This window comes from Notothenia coriiceps, unplaced genomic scaffold (assembly GCF_000735185.1).
Source record: "Notothenia coriiceps isolate Sejong01 unplaced genomic scaffold, NC01 NC01_scaffold00004483, whole genome shotgun sequence".
Lineage (NCBI taxonomy): Eukaryota > Metazoa > Chordata > Actinopteri > Perciformes > Nototheniidae > Notothenia > Notothenia coriiceps.
In genome coordinates, this window is record NW_011337184.1 from 627229 (window position 1) to 646577 (window position 19349).

The 19349-nt window shown below is 42.3% G+C and overlaps 1 protein-coding gene across 1 annotated transcript; it reads left to right on the forward strand.

The window, feature by feature from the left end:
- Positions 1 to 4965: 4965 nt before the first annotated feature.
- lzts1 (leucine zipper, putative tumor suppressor 1) lies at positions 4966 to 14626 on the forward strand. The gene is made up of 8 exons (XM_010767521.1): positions 4966 to 5311; positions 5398 to 5532; positions 6827 to 6989; positions 9530 to 9903; positions 10714 to 10887; positions 11007 to 11138; positions 12099 to 12293; positions 12537 to 14626. The coding sequence occupies exons 1-8, from the start codon at positions 5090 to 5092 to the stop codon at positions 13068 to 13070; spliced, it is 1929 nt and encodes a 642-aa protein (XP_010765823.1). The 5' UTR covers positions 4966 to 5089; the 3' UTR covers positions 13071 to 14626.
- Positions 14627 to 19349: the final 4723 nt, after the last annotated feature.

Consider the following 19349-nt stretch of genomic DNA (forward strand, 5'->3'; position numbering starts at 1 on the left):
ATGAACAAGAATAACATAATCTGTTTTGAGTGACCTAAAAAAAACAGACACACTGAACTAGGATAGATGGTTACACGATGCATCTGTTAGAAAGTGGACCAGGGTATGAGCAGTGAGAATTAAAGATGGATTGCCATCTGGCATCCGTGCATTGTAGAGGTAGCAGTGAGAACAGAGAGGAGTTCATGGGCTCATTTGGGAGACAGGAGGGTACTAGAATCCTGGACCCCTTACAGCACACTGCTTGCCGCTCCACTGGCTGGCGCGTGGTAATGGCATTTGGCTATGCCCTCTCGGAGGTGTGTGTGTGTGTGTGTGTGCTGTGTGTGTGTGTGTGCTGGTGTTGTGTGTGTGTGTGTGTGTGTGTATGTGCGTGCGTGCGGGGGGCGGGGTGGGTATTGCTCGCTGGTCGTTGTGCGACCTACCAGGGCTTTGTGGTCAGGCAGTCAGCTGCGGGCATCGAAAGCAAGACAGACTCCCCCCCGTAACGTACACAGCACTCTTTTTGTCGCAAACCAAAACAAACATGCAGCCCATCGAGGATATAAGATCTAGATATAAGCATGATCGCACAACAACACGACACACACACACACACACACCACACCACACACACACACACAACACAGCACACACACCACACACACACACCACACACACACACACACACACACACACAACACACACACACACACACACACACACACACAGCACACACACACACACACACGCACCGGTACAGGGCCGGCTCCAGGGATTTGTTGGCCCGCCATGAACGACATATTTTTTTTGGGGTTTGTTCATCTTGTTACTTATTATGAGGCGCGTTAATGTTCTAAAGATTCTTTTGGGCCTCTGTCAGTCCCGTGCCCTGTAGAGGATCGCTCCTAACGTATCACCCCTTGTACGGCGCCCTGCACCACCACCACAACCGCCACACACACACACACACACACACACCACGACACACACACACACACACACACACACAGCACACAACCACACAACACACACACACACACACACACGTCACGGCACACACACACCTCATGATCCCATTCACCAAAGGTCCTTAAATCAAAACTGTCCCCTTTAAAGTCACAAGGTCAGAACCGTTTGTGTACCTGGCTTATTAAAATGTGGCAAAGATCAAGCCCAATAAATAGAATTTTAAACGCCTTCAATATTTGCGCTGAAATAAGAAGTGGAATTGAACGATTCTCGCTAGTGAGTGAAAGGGAACGTAGAAGTGAAATGGCCGGATCATTGTTCCAGACAAAAAGGCTTTTGGGGCGGGGGGGGGGGTGGCACAATGGGACTAATCGGAGGAACAATGCTAGGCCATGAAAAGGATGAGTGAGCATTGCTGCTGCTGCTGAAAAAGATGATGGTATATCCTCTTTGTAGACTTTGTGAAAATACTCTCTATGGGAAAAAGAACTTGCCGACAGCACGATGTAAGATGATGTACACTTTGGTGCATGTCTGTCTGTTGAACGATCTCACAGTATAGGGTCGTGCTGCTTCACATTCATTCAATTTGAACAAACTGATTTCTTTATCGATTTTTCTCGGGATGGCATCAATGAATCAGTAGAGTTCCGTCACTGCATGCGGTAATAAAGCTGTCCTTTTTCTTCACATTAACAGAAAGTATGACTTTACTCTTGACAAAAATGGGGTGTGAGATTTACACCTGTTTTGTAAGCCGCAGAGCTCAGGGGCCATATTTCTCCTGTAGTTGTTGTCTGTTCATTTGGAGCACAGTAGCTTGTATATTTTTCTGTCGCGAAGTGTGATTATATTTCATCCACATTGTGTTTTGTCAACAGTGTGTACTCCGTGGGTTTCTGAACGCTCTACTGCCCTTAGAAAGACTCAGAAGTTTGAAAGTGTGTGTTCTTTGTGTGCAGGTGTGTGTGTGTGTGTGTGTGTGTGTGTGTGTGTGTGTGTGTGTGTGTGTGTGTGTGTGTGTGTGAGAGTGTGTGGATCAGAACAAACAGCATAAAGGCAGGATGCTGGCAAACCACTATAAAACTGAAGCTCTCTAGCCTTCTCATTGTGAGGACTAGTCATTTATTTAACGCTCAAATATGGTCCTGGGCTGTTTGGGGAGAATACATCAACCGGCACACAAGAGTCCACACAAAGAGAGGCACACTTCAACAGACAAAGAGCAAAAAGAGAGAGGGCAAGCGCCTTTTTTTCTCCTTCAAATGAAGTGTTGTTTGTTCAGGGTGGGTGCAGGGCGCCGAGTGGGACGGATGGATGGAGGGAGGGACTGATGGAAGAAGGGGAGGGGGGTGTGAAGGATGAATGGTTATTACACAGTAAGTCGATGCACAAACGGAGGGTGTATGTGGGCGATAGTGGGGAGAATAGGGGGGTACGCTGGGGGTGTAAAAGATCTATTGTGAAGGCTGGGACTTAATCACTTGAGCGGCACACGCCAGTTCTATGGGAGCACATGTCGTACACTAGTTCCCCTGGGGGGGAGAGGGAGGTCCCAAAACACACCCACACACACAGAGTTGAATTTACATGTCAGTTATAATGCAAAGCTGGGTACAGGCCAACCAGAAAGACACACCCCCTTCAACAAAACAGTTAGCAGACCCTCCTGACTGGGGATAGTGTGAGGTTTGCATTTGCTGCTGGTTCACTCAAGGGCCTACACACAGAAGTACACACACTTCCTCCAGGACGGGATATATGACTCTGCGGGGGCCTTTGCTAGAGATGGATGCTTAGATTGACCTGGCAGTAAGTACAATCTATTGTTTCATTACTTCAGTCCCATGTCAGTGGAGGATGCTAATGTGTGAGAGTGAGAGTGAAGGCTGGAGTTTAGCAGCAGAAGAGAGGCAGTCACAGTCATGTCAGAGTGTGTTTGCATCAGGGCCACAGACTCCGACAGGTACAAACTCAACATCATATACCATTACTTAACATTTTCAGGAGCGGTTTACTTACTAACAGAAAAACAAAACAGAAGCCTTGCGGGAAGACTTCCAACTGTCTATTTGATTCTTCCGAGATTAGAAGCCTCTATGCAATTTAGGTTTATCTTTCCTCCCCTGTTTTCACCTTAAATAGAGTATATCAGTCAGCTTCTTATTTTGTCGTAGAAAACCACTCAAACTCTCCAACTGTGTCTAACTTGCTGTCTGTCTCTGATGCTCCTATTATTCTCCTCGTGATGTAACATCTATTTTGTACACGTCTCATCTTGCTTATCATTGTTTCCTTGGCGATGGAAAGTGACAGCCTTGATCAGGTCGCCCGCCTTCATTCTGAATATTTTCCTTCAACTGTGCCTATCAAACACTTCAAGGAAATGACACTGACAGCTATGAATATCCTAGTTAGAAACACAACTGTGCAACCAATAATTATGGATTAGCCTCGAGCCAAATGCAATGTACACTAATATGTGACTTACAGCAGGATATTAGGGCCATGCTTTGTTAGTGTGGCCATTATGAAATGCTTAGAGGCTGAGGACCAGGTGTTTAGGGAAGCCCACAGGCCTGATCAGCCAGTATGGAGCCCCTTTGCTACTAACTCACTAATGTTCCCCTGTGGGTTGGAGATCATGGCTAGCAGCATCTGGGGTCCTATTGTCTTTTAAGGGGAGTTGGAGAAAGCCAATAGAGAGCATCCCTGTTACCTCTCTGAATGAATATCATTGTATTATAAATAGGAATAGTAAAACAACACATATTTCACAAAAATATGAATAATATCTATTTTAGTTCATTCTTTATTTTGTAGCGGACTTTATGAAGATGATTCAACATTATATGTGGTAACACATACACTGACTACCATCATATGTTTAATTTGTTATGCTGCTTATCCTATCATATACAGTTGGACAGTGTCAGTTACTATGGTGATGTATAGTGTGGAAAGTAATGTTTTCCCAATGGTTGCTTCAGGATGTGTTAAAGGGGCCCTATTATTAAGCTAATTTTCAGGTTCATATTTGTATTTAGTGCCTCAACTGGGACATGTTCTCATGCTTTAATGCTTCTCATACTGCCTGTGCTGCAGCACCTCTTTTCACCCTCTGTCTGAAACCAGAGCCCAGGCTGCTCTGATTGGTTAGCTGGCCGGCTCTGTTGTGATTGGTCAACTGCTTAGAGATGCCCTTATGCAGAAATATCACGTACAATGTGTTGGAGCGCTAGCCAATAGAAGCACGATTGTTTCATAGTGATGTCACTTTGTTACGGATGTAAATCGCAGTGTGTGGGTGGGACAGAGAAACTCCCTCTGGAGGGAACTTTGATTTGAGTCTTTGCAGACCATTTACATGCACACAAATCTATATAACAAACTACAGGAAAGGGAAAACCCCATTAATAAATGACACTCACATTGTGCGGTCAAATAGGTTGTTTGTCTCTTTTTTCTCACAACTTCTAAAATGTCATAGTTTCAGCCACTCTCAATATATTAAAATGTAATTAATAAGAAATTGGCAATTATTTATATTAGTTAGTTTGATCCCCATGCTCTGCATTCAAGTATCCAAGATATACAACCTGCTCTTGTTGTGTGTTTGTGTGTTCTACAAGTCGTACTCAAGTACAACAGTACATATGAAATGTTTGTATAGTGTTATTCAAGAGGAGTAAACTATAAGTAGCCTATTTGCGAGTTTGTTTAGAGGAAGGGCGCCCTAAGGCTTATTTGTCAAATTCAACTGCCGAGCCATAAATGTAGTCACACAGGCAGAGTGCCAAGAAGGACTCTTTCTGTTACTTTGTTTGTTTAGCAAATGTTAACACACCTGCTTCAACAATGCATGTCTGGACTGATTCAGCAAACAACAGAATTTAACAACAGTAATAAAGCATCAGAGGAAACTGTGGTTTGTCCTTTCATGGAAAAATGTAATGTTTAAGGTTCAACAGCAAATATTCTCTCTGTTTAATGTGTATTATATATTTCCTGTCTTGCAGATGGAGCCATTGAGAGTGCTGTTCTGGGGTCATGAGTTGTGTCTTCTATTCTCTTCTGTGTAACTTGCTCACCTGGACCTCAACACCCCCCTCCTCACCTACTGTATGCCTGCAGGACCATGGGCAGTGTCAGCAGCCTCGTGAACGGAAACGACCTCAACAGCAGACAGTGCAAGGAGTCTGAACATCAGATAAAAAAGGGAGCACATCCTCAAAGAAGGAGCGGAGGTTGCAGCCTAGACGACTTACTGAAGTGCGGCTTCACTCAGGGCCCCACCCACCCCTCCAGAGGCCTGTCGCACTCCCGCTCAGGACGAAGTGAAGACTTTTTTTACATCAAGGTATGTGTCCTTTCATTTCAAACTATGACTTTAATACTGCACATTTCAGTTACAAAGCCTAACGCATTTATCCTGTTCCCTTAAAGGTGAGCCATAAACCCAGGTCAGCGTATTACAGAGGACCAATGGAAGATCATTCAGGTGGACAGAAGACAGATGGGGAATCAGATGGGGGAGAGCAACCAAAACTGCTGCTCAAGTCAGGAAATATTACTGTAAAGGTAAGAAGTGCACATTTGATCTTCTCTAAAGCTTACCTGAATTATATCAGTACATTTTTAAAGGAATGGTTGAACATTATGAGGGATGTCTTGCTTTCTTGCCATGAGAAGATTAATTACAAGCTAATATTTTCACAGTAAATGTGTGGGGTGGACCAATACATTGGTTAGGTTAGTTTAGTTAGCATTAAGACTGCTAACGTGAGGAAAAGCTAGCCGGGCTACATGCTCCATCTTGTAGAAAAACTATCCAAAATATCAGATATTAAATGAGATGTCCATTTAATAGCCTGATCAAATTTGGTCCGCTGTCCTTCAGTTAACTAGAATCCTTACTATGGTTATACTTACGAACATTAAGAAGTCATACTGCATAACTGCAACTTTATAAACCTCACAGCAGTTGAAACATGCACAGCAGGTAGTTGAAATGGTAGCAGCCATTCCCTCATAACCTGTATTGAACCGTCTCAGCTTATTAATCACCCCCTCCCAGATTAATGACCGAAGAATGCCTTGATCTTCTCATTGAAGTCATTTATGTGCCAAGAATAGGCAAACGGAGTCTATTTCAATAGGTCTTTATTCCTCTGGGGCAAGAAGGGGAGAAAGGAGAGGAATAGGTAGCAGCTTTAAAAGAGACGGAGCGGAGGATGTGAAAGGAAAGAGAAAGACGAATCGAAGGCCAAAGAGAGTTTGAGGGATAGAAAGAGAGGAAAAAATGAGGGTAGGCATCCCACTCATGAAGTCAGTGAGAAGGAATGCTGAGCTCACGAGCTTTACCTCTTACACTTCAGCAGTAGCTCATATTATTAATATCACAGAGAAGGGCTATTCATCTTCGCTCAGACAGCACATGGGGGAGAGATGTGGGATGCAAAGGGGGAGGAGAGGAGGTCTGAGAGGAGGGGAGGAATGCTACTGCTGGTGACGTTCTTGGACAGCACAGATGGGGGCATGTGAGGTATAAGTTCATCTTTGAAATGAGTTTTCTCTTTTATGACAGTCTGGTGAATTTGACTTGCAACTACTGCTGCGTAGCTTTTAATACTGCCAGCATGTAGCGAAGGAATTCTGCACGCTTTAGTAATTCTATTTTCAGCATGAAAACGGCATGATTGGGAAAAATATCTATCCCTTTTACTTCTACCGAGCAATATTTATCTCTGTGGAAGCCAGTCATTACGATTTCCAAGTTTCAGAATGGACCCATCCGTGGTTTGCGGAGACGCTGAATATTAAAATAAAAATTGGGAAGAGCACCCCCTGACTGTATGTCATTTCACTCTTCCAGACCTCTGCTGACAAGTCATTGGTCCGTTCCACTGCCTTCAAGCCTGTGATTCCCAGGAGTGCAACCTCGTCGGAGACAGGCCACAACAGCCTGGACCACATCCTCTGTCCTCTGGAGAGAGCCCGGAGTTCAGACATCAGACACAAGCACGACACCTTCTCAGGTTATACATTATATTCAAATGCAGCAGTAGAACAACTAAGTCGATTTACTCAAATGTTGTATTTAAGTAGAATGTTGAGGTACTTTACCTCAGTATTTTCATTTGATGCTAATCTAAACTTCTCATCCACTACATTTTGGAAGCCAATATTGTACTTTTTACTCCACTACATGTATCTGATAGCTTTAGCTACTTAACTGATTCAGATAATGCATTACCAGACATACACATTAATGCATCAATAAACACAATCCAGTCATTTAACATATGATTATAAAATGGGCCATTACGCAAACGGGTACTTTTGGTGCATTACGTTTATTTTGATGCATATACTTTTGTACTTTACTTATGTACAATTTGTAATGCAGTACTTTTACTTAGAGTATTTTTACAAGATAAGAAGTACTTTATTGATCCCGATTTGGGAAATGTTTGCGTTGCAGCAGTATACAATCCAAAGATAGCATTAAAAAGTAAAAAAAATACATGTGGAAATACAAAACCAGCAATTAAGTATTGCTACTTTTACTTAAAGTGGACCTATCATGCTATATTTGAATAATATAGTGTAGGACCATACCTATATAAGGCATATTCAAATATAGCATGATAGGTCCACTTTAAGTAAAAGTAGCAATACTTAATTGCTGGTTTTGTATNAGCACGACCAATCATTTTAGCCGCCCGGCTAAAATAACTGGATTGCCTACCTGCCTGTCAGCCTTCCATCTGTGCCTGACTGCCTGTGCACAAACTTATCCCGTGCCCTCGTTGGTCATGTGCGCGTTCGTGTGTGTTGGAGGAGGGGCTCTGTGAGGAAGTGGCAGATTTTTCCCGGCTGTGTATTTTCAAATTCTAGCGCACTCGAGCTGGTTTCTCCAAAATGACCTACCCCACCTTTAAGATATTCATTGCTATCGGGATGTTGAGAGCATTCCATGGAATATAACAAAAAGTGTATCTCGAGCCGCTTTCTCAAACTTACCTACCCCACCTTTTAATAATGTGCCTTGAAAACATTATTTTAAACTAGTCTGCAGCGGATAAAGCACAGGAGAAAGTGCCTCGTATTTCTTGCATGACTCACACGAGAACATTACTCCGGTGTACATTTCCTTATATGCGTATTTATTTCACGTCCCTTCATCCAGTCAGCTCCGTTGCTTTCTTTCATGTCAAAGCAGCGACTTTGAATTCCTTCTTATCTCTTGTTGGTGGCCCTCCTTTCATGTCAGTGACGGAGCAACGCACACTGACAATGGGCCTTAATTTGATTTCAGTTTTGATTTGGTCCAATCAGCTCAGTAATGACAGCAGATGAGCTGCAAAAGAGCTTCTGTGTGAGGGAAGAAACACTATAAAAGGCAAATTAGATGATTAGGCGGGAGAGGAAAACAATCTTCACATTAAAGTCCAAGAGGAATGGAGAATGATAATAAGGGATTGACAAAAGCGCAGTCGGAAAAAAAAGCTTTGATTATATACCAATATCATTCATGTTTGTTATTGAATCCAGCATTAGCTTGTGAATGAGTCCGACACATATTAACAAGCTACACATGTATAGCTGCAGTATTTTCCATTTTGGTGTGGTGTACTCAATCAAAAGTATTTACATATCTTTCAAATGCATTAGTACAGTTTTAGTACGTATTAATAGCCATATGCAGGTTTGTCCAACAATATTCTGATGATGTGTGAATAAATCTTCTCTTTCAAAAAGGGCTAAACTATTCATTTTTGTTTATATTGTGGTGACAGTTACGGGACATAATTCACTGAGTCATATATGGCGCGTTTCCATTGCAGCGCGGAGCTCGCTTTAAGCGTGCCGAGCCGTACGGGGCCCGTTTTTGGTTGCGCTTCCACTTGGCCTATTTTTGGCCTGGGGCTACTTTTTCACCTTTTTTCTGTGTGTGTTGCAACCCGGACCGGTAAGTGAGGGTACCGGGGTTTGGTGTTATTCATGCTAGCTTATCATACAGAGCAGCACATGTACTTACCTCTTGTCAATTAATGGATAATAAAGTGTGGAAGTCCATTCTGAATATACCGCCTCTGACTNTAAGTAGAATGTTGAGGTACTTTACCTCAGTATTTTCATTTGATGCTAATCTAAACTTCTCATCCACTACATTTTGGAAGCCAATATTGTACTTTTTACTCCACTACATGTATCTGATAGCTTTAGCTACTTAACTGATTCAGATAATCTGGATCAGTCTGGATCAGATCCGTTGCAGCCCCTTTTTTAAGAGATTTGGGTATGGAGGAAAATAGAGAGGGTTGTGTTTTCTGACACTTGGTGAGTTCCCTGGAACACCGGGGACACATATTCATGTATAAAATGATAGGTCCCCTTTACAGTAAGTATAGAATATGAATATTTCCTCCACCTCAGTTGAAATGCCATTTTAAATTGTAACTATACAATGAGACAACAAAAGTTAGAACAATATAGTGCTATAAAATTCAACAACAAATTCAGGTTGAATGACACATTCCCCTAATGTAAATGTCATTTATTTTCCTTCCAGGGACTCTTTCTGACTCTGGACGTAACTCCATGTCCAGCCTGCCCACTCACAGCACCAGCGGCAGTCTGATTGCTTCCACGGGCCCCGTCAGTCAAAGTGAAGGCGGCTCAGCTCCCGCACACCGACTCAGCAAGGGAGCGCTGCCCAACTTCCCTCCATGGGTCAACGGGAATAGCACTAACCTTGACTGTAGCTCCAGGCCTGGTTTAAATAGCACAGGGTTGGATGCTGGCTCCCCACTTCCTGCAGATGAGCCAGGAGCGCTCTCTGAGACTGCGGGGGGGATCCGGTCCCCCATTACTACAGATGAGTTTCTGATTGAGCGTTTGGAGCAAAGGCTGCTGGAGAGAGAGACTGAGCTGCAGGGGCTACAGGTACCACGCTGTGGCATCAGCAACTAAACAGCTTGTTCATCAATCAGTATGTGTTTACCACTAATAAGGGGTGTTAAGTAAGTACATTTCCTCAAGTACTGTCCTTTCAGGTACTTGTACTTTACCGGAGAATTTCCATGTTATGCTACTCTGAACATCTTTAGTTACTTTGCGGATGATTCATGATAAACAATATAATCAACACTTAAATTAGACTTTAGGGAGGCGGTGGTGGCGAAGTCGATAGGGACTTGGCTTGGCAACTGGAAGGTCACCAGTTCAAGTCCCGGCAAGACCAAGTGCTAACGAGGTGTCCCTGAGCAAGGCACCGTTCCCTACACTGCTCCCCGGGCCCGGTTCAAAATGGCAGCACACCTCTCCTAACACTAGGATGGGTCAAATGCAGAGAAACAATTTCCCCACGGGGATTAATAAAGTATATCAAAATTAAAAATAAAAATATATATATAATCAACACTTAAATTAGACTTTAGTTACACCTGGAATAAATTCACAAGCTACCCAGCAGGTATTCAAGAAATTAGAATGAGTTCCACCTTTACAAGCTTTGATAAACACATCAATACATCAATTGTTATAATCGAAACACATAATATATATGATTAAGAAATGGGTCAATCCTCATAATATGTACTTTTACTTTTTTACTTCAGTAAGTATATTTTGATGCCAATACTTTTGTTCTTTTACTTGAGTGACATTTTGAATGCAGGACTTTTACTTGTCACAGAGTATTCCTAATGACTGCAGAACTGTGATTGTTACTAACATGTCTTCCCCTTGCAACAGGTGAGTTTTGAAGACAAGGAGGTGGGAACCTGCCAGCTGTTTGAGGAAAGACAGATGTACTGCTCTGAGGAGATGGAGGGGCTGAAGCAGCGATGCTCCACAAAGCTCCGCCAAGTGTCCCAAATGGCTGCGAAAACCCAGCAAGCCCTCCAGCTGCAGGTCAGCCAGCTCCAGGTCAGAACACCTCCTATTTTCTTTTTTAATCTCTGGTTCATCTTTAATATTTACCTTCTCATTTGAGAAAATACTTTCCACGCACAAACAAGTGAAAAGAGAAATGTGTCCTTGTGCAGGCTGAGAAGGAGAGGCTTCAGCAGGATGTCACAAAGCTCACACAAGAGAGGGATCGTGTTGAGCTCAGACTGAGGTGTTATGCGACAGAGAGTACACAGCTCGCTCCAACACTTGAGGAGACTCAATGGGAGGTGAGTCGTGAGTCATATGTGTGAGATCAATTGGGTTTGAAAGCTTTCAGCACACTAAATAATGTGAAACCTTGATCGCTGCAGGTGAGATGAGGGACATTATGTTCCTGCATCACAAGATGAGAAATCCACCATTATGCATCAAGAAGAAAATACAGAAGAACATTTATTTATTAGAAGAAAATACACCAAATGTTCTCTTTGATATGTTTCTGAGTATTTCACAATGTTGCCTTTCAACATCAGAGAATGATCAACACAATTCTGAAGTCCATTTTTCAGCTAGTTCAGCAGGGGGGGTTTTAAAGCCACCGAGTTTATTTTGATTCAGTATCACAGCTCTCACCAGAATAATTTCCATCTGTTTCATCCAACTGTAGCCGACGCCACCTGCCCAACAACAAATGGAAGACAGAGTTAAAACCTATGGTGAACATACATCATTGGACATTTGGCCGTTAAAAGAGACAAAACAGAGCCAACATGACAGTGAAACTGCTGTGTGGCCAGAAACACAACTTTAAATGGATTTTAATGTGGCATAAACATATTTGGAACAAATTTCAATTTAATGTTTGAGTTGAAAATATGTAAATGTTGTGTTTACAGCTTGGCTCTCTGCAAGTGGCCAAAAAAGTGAATTTAACTGGTTGAACTTATTTGTTTTTATTATTTAAATGTTAATCCTACTTTTGGCATACGGTGAGAATGTGTAAGTAGTGTTCCCCATGCAAGCTATTGTTACATGATGTTTTATAAAATCAAATAAATGAGTTATATTTAATGTCACAAATGTCCAAATTCTCTCATCATTTGCTGTGTGCTATGATTAAGGGAAATGCACATGAACATTATTAACAGTATAAGAGTATTCAATTGTTGATCTGTCCTTTAACTGCCGGAGTGGCGTACATACCACACATTACAACTATGACCATTATCATATCTGTCCGAATGCAGGTGTGCCAGAAGTCAGGAGAGATCTCCCTGTTGAAGCGGCAGCTCAGAGACTGCCAGACGGACGTCCAACACAAACTGAACGACATCGTCAGCCTCAAGGCGTCGCTGAAGGAAAACACGGCAAAGATGGATATGCTCGAGAGACAGAACAAAGACCATGAGGAGAAACTTCACTGTCGCACCAGAGAGGTGGAGGTGAGCCTGATCTTTATTCAGTGGTAATTCATTCTACCATGGCATTGACATAAGAATGTGTGTTTAATGCCCACACAGTGCTTATAATATGAAAGCACTTGGAAGGATACTTCACATTGTTTGCTACACTCAGCTGTGACCTCCAGACAATTGCTATGTCTGTGTTAAAGCAGACTTAGCATACATGTAACTAAAATAACCCTCTTAAATGCTGCCCATGTGTTAAACTTTTTCTGTATTCAGGTGTGCGAAAATGAACTCCAGCGCAAGAAGAATGAGGCTGATTTGCTGAGAGAGAAAGCGGGAAAACTGGAGCAAGACATTCAGGGAATGAAACAGGATCTGGCCAGGGCCAAAGAGCAAAGGCAGAACAGTTTGCCACCAGAGGCCCAGACTCAGGACTCGGAGAGACTGAACCAAGGCTCAGACTCCCCCACCCGAGGCCAGGCGGGGGAGAACAACAGACAAACATCCACCCTCCAAAGGGAAGTGGAGGGTATGAAGCAGCAGCTCAGAGAGGAGAAGGACGCTCAGGAGAAACTGGCCGGTAGCTTTGAGCAGGAGAGGCTCACATGGAACAAGGAGAAAGACAGAGTCATCAAGTACCAGAAGCAGCTGCAGATCAACTACCTGCAGGTGCACAAGAAGAACCAGGACCTGGAGCGGATCCTGAAGGAGCTGACGGCCGAGCTGGAGAGCCGGACGGAGCTCGGCATGGACATCAACTACAGCTCAGGGTTACAGACTTACGACGACGTTATTGCCACGGAGATTTGATGGGAACACTCACATGTTGAGTCAAAGTGAACTGAGCACTATTTTTTTCACCAGAGATATTTATGATAACAGCTGGACTTCCTTCACTGCCTATTAGTGTTTTCCACGGGTTGTTTAATAGAATGAGCATAGAGTAGTGCATTTTGTGTCCAGGGGACAGAAGAACATATCTGTTTGTGATGACACTGTCAGTACTTGTTTACGATGAAAAGGATTTGTGGCAAAATGATCAAGCAAAACTTCCTAAGTATGACACAAAAATAAGAATATAAGAAAATTAAATAAGTGAAGTAAAAATGGTATAGCTTGCAAACAAATGAATTGGTTTATCCTGTAAAATATTGTTTTTCCCCTTTTTTTATAATATATATTTTTGTTTACAGTTCCCTCAAACTACTTTGAGATGACTGTTCTTGCTTCACTGAATTTGGTTTTCTCTTGAATTCTTAGTTTTGCTTGATACTTAAGAAGCGTTGCTTGATTTTATTGGCACAAACATAATTCCTCAGTTTAGGGTAAAGAATAAGTTATTTCATTTGTTTGTTATCATGATGTCCAACAAGATAACTCATCATTTGGATAACTTATCATGTAGAATTTGGTCAATGACACATGGATGACGAGCTGATGTATCTGTTACTAATGCCTAATGGTAACACATGATAAGCATGACAGTGACACCTCATCTGTGAGCCTTAACAGACTTTTCTTTGTTTATACACATGACTGTATGCATGGAACATAGATATAAGCCATTTTATGAGCCATCAAAACAAAACACATGTCTTATGATACAAGTATTTGTTATACCTACACAAATGTAAAAGGAAATGTCTTTTACAATTCACACAACATTCTAAAATCATTTCAATCAGGAGAGACTTCATTTTGTTAAAAGAACATTTATTGACACGTCATGTGATAAATGTTAAGTCTTTGGCAATTAGACCCCGATCCTGAAATCGTATATCTAAAGGGGGAAATGCAGCCTTGAGCATATAGGGAACCCCCCGGGGTCTAGACACTGGTGATGATGCTGAAGATCTGGATTTGATGAGATGGGATGAAGAGGAGGTGTCATGAGGTTTTTGGATTAACTCTCCTGGCACTGGATGTGATGAAAGGAGGTGGATGGGGAGGAAGCGGCCGGCAGCATGACAACCTGAAATCACAGCTGACTGCAGGAACGAGGAGACCCATTTTCAAGTTTGGCTGCAGCACGGTGATTGGCTGCTGGAGAATGAGGTGAATGTAATAGGTTACAGACAACGCCCGTGATGAGCTGATTATATGCAGCTGCGGAGTGAATGTATATACCCAGTCGTCCTGAAAGAACTTGCGCTGAGCTTCATATAAACTGTCCTGCATTGTCACCCCTTACATTCAATTCAAAAGTAAGGACCTTATTCAAAGTGCACTATAGTGAAGTAGATATATTTTAATAAATCATATGAATGTCATCCTCTTAATCTTGTCACACTTAGAACATTTCAGTAAATGCATCATGCAAGGCAGTATCATTACATGTGTCAGTTCAAATGAAACATAAGTGACTCGTCGAAAAACCTTCACTCAATTCAGCAGATATATTATTTACGTAATAAACTATTTCTTTGTAGCAAACCTTAGGCCTGAAGATGTTCCTGATGTAGAAAATGCACAGATAGAGTATATGCTAGAAAACACCTCTGGCAGGTACCAAGGGCGAATGCTAATTTGAGGGATTCACTTTGTGTTTTGAGAGAAAGAGGGATTACACGGGGCTGGACGCAATGCAATAAAAGCAAATATTTACAGAGAAACAGAGGGAGATCTCGCGGTTACATCTACCTCCCTCCCTGCGTTGTTCATCTTACTTTCGTGCGCTGGCACCGCTCCACTTGGAGAAAAACAAACCTTCCTCGCAGCAGCGCCGCACGTTTGGCTCTGCTGTTTTGGAGCTATTCCACTTCCCACAAGGGCAAAGTAGTTTGTGAAGCAAAAGTTGTACTGCTCCACCCACTCCATACTCAGGGGCTCACGCACACTACCAGACAGGAATATATGCACACATTGAGCTGGCCTATAGCGTGTGGAAAGTTCTGTAACGAGGCCTCTTGAGATTGCTCAGCTTCCCACCAGTAAGTGACATGACCACCGCGGGTCCAAATCCAAAGTGTTTACACTCCTAACTTTGGTCCTTAGAACATAGAATTGGTGAAATAGGGAAGCAAAAAAGACAAACAAGTTGATAGTGCAAAAATGTCACTGGTAAAACTTTCTTGGAATTCAATATACAAAAATCATTAAATTGTAGGCTACCCCATGGGTGAAAAAAAAGAAAATGCTTCAGTGAAAAAAAAGGTATGCTGGGATGAAATTGGAAATAAGTACCAACAAACACTCTAGGGTGATTTAAAAAAGTATCTAATTTTTGGCATTTGTGTTCAAACACTTTTGCTAAATTACTTTATTCTGTATTCTGAAAATTCTGTATATATTGTAGAGCCGATGAACGGGAGTCAGAGGCGGTATATTCAGAATGGACTTCCACACTTCATTATCCATTAATTGACAAGAGGTAAGTACATGTGCTGCTCTTTATGATAAGCCAGCATGAATGACAACAAACCCCGGTACCCTCACTAACGGGTTCGGGTTGCATCCGGGTCCATCTCAGCCGGAGAAAAAGGTGAAAAAGTAGCCCCAAGGGGCCAAAAATGGGCCAAGTGGAAGCGCAACAAAAACGGGCCCCGTACGGCTCGCACGCTAAAGCGAGCTCCGCGCTGAAATAGTAAACGCAGCCATAAGTAGAGACTCAAGTGAGAATCTAGTCCCGTACATGTCACCGCAATGATAAACAAAAATGAATAGTTTAGCCCTTTGGAAGAGAAGATTTTCACACATCATCAGAATATTTGTTGGAACAACTTGCACTATGTCTATTAATACACACTAAAAACGGACTGTATGCATTGAAAGATATGATAGAAATACTTTGATTGATGAAGTAACACCACACCCAAAAATGGAAATACTGCAGCTATACATGTGTACTGTCGTTAATGATAATAATGTGTCGGGTATTTTCTTTCACCTCGGAATCATCTACATGCAAATGTTTTTACTAAATACAGTAAATTAGGCTCTTGGGATTACAATTAATAATATCTAGTTTTCAAATTACCCAAAACCAATGAAAAATGAATTTTAAAAAAAATGGTATATAATCAAAGCTTTTTTTTCCGACTGCGCTTTTTGTCAATCCCCTTATATCATTCTACATTCCTCTTTGGACTTTAATCGTGAAGATGTTTTCCTCTCCCCCGCCTATCATGCATCAATTTTGCCCTTTATAGGTGTTTCTTCCTCACACAGAAGCTCTTTTGCAGCTCATCTGCGTCAATTACGAGCTGATGGACCCAAATCAACAACTGAAATCAAATAAGGCCCATTGTCAGTGGTGCGTTGCTCGTCACTGACATGAAAGAGAGGGCCCACCAACAGAGACTACAGAAGGAATTCAACAGTCGCTGCTTTGACATGAAAGAAAGCAACGGAGCTGACTGGTATGAAGGACGTGAAATAATACGCATATATAGTGGAAATTGTACACCGCTAGTAATTTCTCTGTGAGTCATTGCTAAGAAATACGATGGCACTTTCTCCTAGTGCTTTACCTTCAGACTGTTAATAATGTTTTCAAGGCTACATTATTAAAAGGTGGGTATGGTAAGTTTTGAGAAAGAGGCATCGAGATACCACTTTTGAATTCCATGGAATGCTCTCACATCCGTAGCAATGAATATCTTAAAGGTGGGATAGTCATTTTGGAGAAACCCAGCTCGAGTGCGCAAGAATTTGAATAATACACAGACCAGGGTGAAAAATCTGCCATCTTCCTCACAGAGGCCCTCACTCTCCTAAACACAACGAACGCGGCACATGACCTAATGAGGGCACGGTGTAATGCTTCATGTATGGAAGGCTGACAGGCAGTTAGGCCATCCAGTTACTTTAGGCGGTCGGGTAAAATTGATTGGTCGTGCTTTACAGTGCTACGGCTCTCCACAGGATGGACGTGGATGTCAAAGCCACTTATGATCATTGCTATCGGTGATGTAAGCAGCACTTCCATGGAATATAGACAAAAAGCTGTATCTCGAGCGGTTTCTCAAACGTATCCTACCCATCTAGTGCTGACAAAAAATTCCATAAAAAAATCTGTGGTAATGCCGTGGACTGTAAAAAGCACGACCAATCATTTTAGTCCTGTCAGCTTCCATCGTTGCAAAACTTATCTCGTGCCCTTTGGTCATGTGGCGCGTTCTGTGTGTGTTGGAGGAGGGCTCTGTAAGGAAGTGGCAGATATTGTTCTCCAGCTGGATCTATTCCTAGCGCACTCGAGCTGGTTTCTCCAAAAATTATTCCTTACCCCACCTTTCATTTCAATTCTGTTTATAACTAATGTATTCTTCCTAAAATCTACAATTTGTTATCATGCAACGAGCGTATCAGAGGGTTTTTCGATGTTTTCATTGTCTGGTATTGTATCGTTATTTAAGCCCTGAAAATATTTACTTGTTACATTCCCTTGAGACTCAAGTATATTATATATTATTGTCTTCCTAATGTCTATACATTCTGAAACTTATTTTTCTATTTAGATTTGATGTTAATGTGCAACAGCATATATGAGATCTTTGAGCAATAATGTCGGTTGAATTGTGATAACTCACAGGGAGGACTCTTTCGTTCAATAGGCTATCACCTGATGTTGTGTTCTTTGTATCCTTGTTTGTATAAATTGTCTATATTAACAACATACATTGGTCCAGCGATGTCTCGGGTGGGCGACTTGGACGCAGTTGGCAGTCGTTCAAAAGCCTCCTGGGACTAATTTAGCCGTGCCCTGCAGTGCATGATAATAATGCCCTCATATTTCCTTGCTGTGATTCTCCTGATCGGGCTGACAAGTCAGGCAAAAAGCCCTGAATCCATTATTATGGGAGGTGCATTGCATACCGGTTCAACATACAAAAGTTAGCCATTCTTTGATTATATTCACAGGGAGGAAAATTGAATATATTCACAATGTGAACTTTGTGGGAAATCTATAGATTGCACTGCCAACAAATATGGAGGTTTTCACTACATTTCGATGGTCCGACCCTCCACCTCTAAAAATTATATAAATTATTTCATACTGATTAAATAATAGATGAGTCATAATACATATCAGTTTCTACCTTGCCCATTATCATTACCACACACATAGTCAAATGTGTACTTCCCAGCACTACCCATAAGCAATTTAGTTGCTCTAAAATCAGTGGGCTAGATAAGCATGTTTATTTCACGTGTATGTATCTCGTTGTATTCTACATGCATGTGCCAAGCTCCCGCCCAATACACATTGCCTTCAGCGAATCCCCGAGCTCCTCTGTCCAGTCACCAACGTTATATTGGGGAGGAGTCCTCAAAGTGTGTCTTCTGCACCACACTGACTGAAGTTCTGCTACCGACGAGTTGAAATGGCATGAAGTATTGATAGGATCTGTGTGTTGTGTTAGGTGTGTGTGTGTGGTGCGGTGTGTGTGTGTGTGTGTTGTGTGTGTGTGTGTTGTGTGTGTGTGTGTGTGTGTGGTGTGTGTGTGGGTGTGTGTGTTGATGTGTGTGTGGTGCTGTCTTTCTCTTGTGTGTGTGATGTGTGTGTGTGTGTGTGTGTGTGTGTGTGATTTTTTGTTTTGTGTGTGTTTGTGTGTGGGAAAAAGTGGCTAGGATGGTGGATGGAGCGATCCTATTAGGCCCGCAGTAATTTAGAGCGCTGGTTGGCTTGGGAAACTCATCTGGTCCGCATCGCGCAGACCATGCTACATTTTCGCCTCATTTCTTATGGGGAGTCATTTTCACTCATGGCTGTGTTGGGGGCCTGTCGGGTGCATTAAGCTCTCCCACTGCTCAAATCATTTATCTTAATATTTATCTCTCATCACAGAGGAATTTTCCCTTTGTACGTAAGTCNCTGCAATGATCAATGACAGCGAACGGATGGTCAAAGTAAGGTACAAATAAACAGAATCACACTAAGCCTGGTTAGTGTTGCCTGACTTTATAAAGTGTGTTTTTTTTGTGGTTGCGTTCTAGTAACTTTGGTCAGCGCGACTGCTTGTTACAACTTTCATTTGCCGTACTCGCCATAAACTGTTATTGCTCAGGTTGATCCTGCCCCCGCCTCCGACGTAAGCGTGACGTATGCGGTTCTTGCTTCTAATCTAGACCGACAATTTGTTGGTGCTT

Bases quoted from the DNA above. Each gene is read 5' to 3' on its own strand.
- lzts1 (XM_010767521.1), top strand. From the start codon at position 5,090: ATGGGCAGTGTCAGCAGCCTCGTGAACGGAAACGACCTCAACAGCAGA. The intron at 6,990-9,529 runs GTTATACATTAT...TTTTCCTTCCAG, and splicing joins CAAGCACGACACCTTCTCAG to GGACTCTTTCTGACTCTGGA. The intron at 12,294-12,536 runs GTGAGCCTGATC...TTCTGTATTCAG, and splicing joins GTCGCACCAGAGAGGTGGAG to GTGTGCGAAAATGAACTCCA.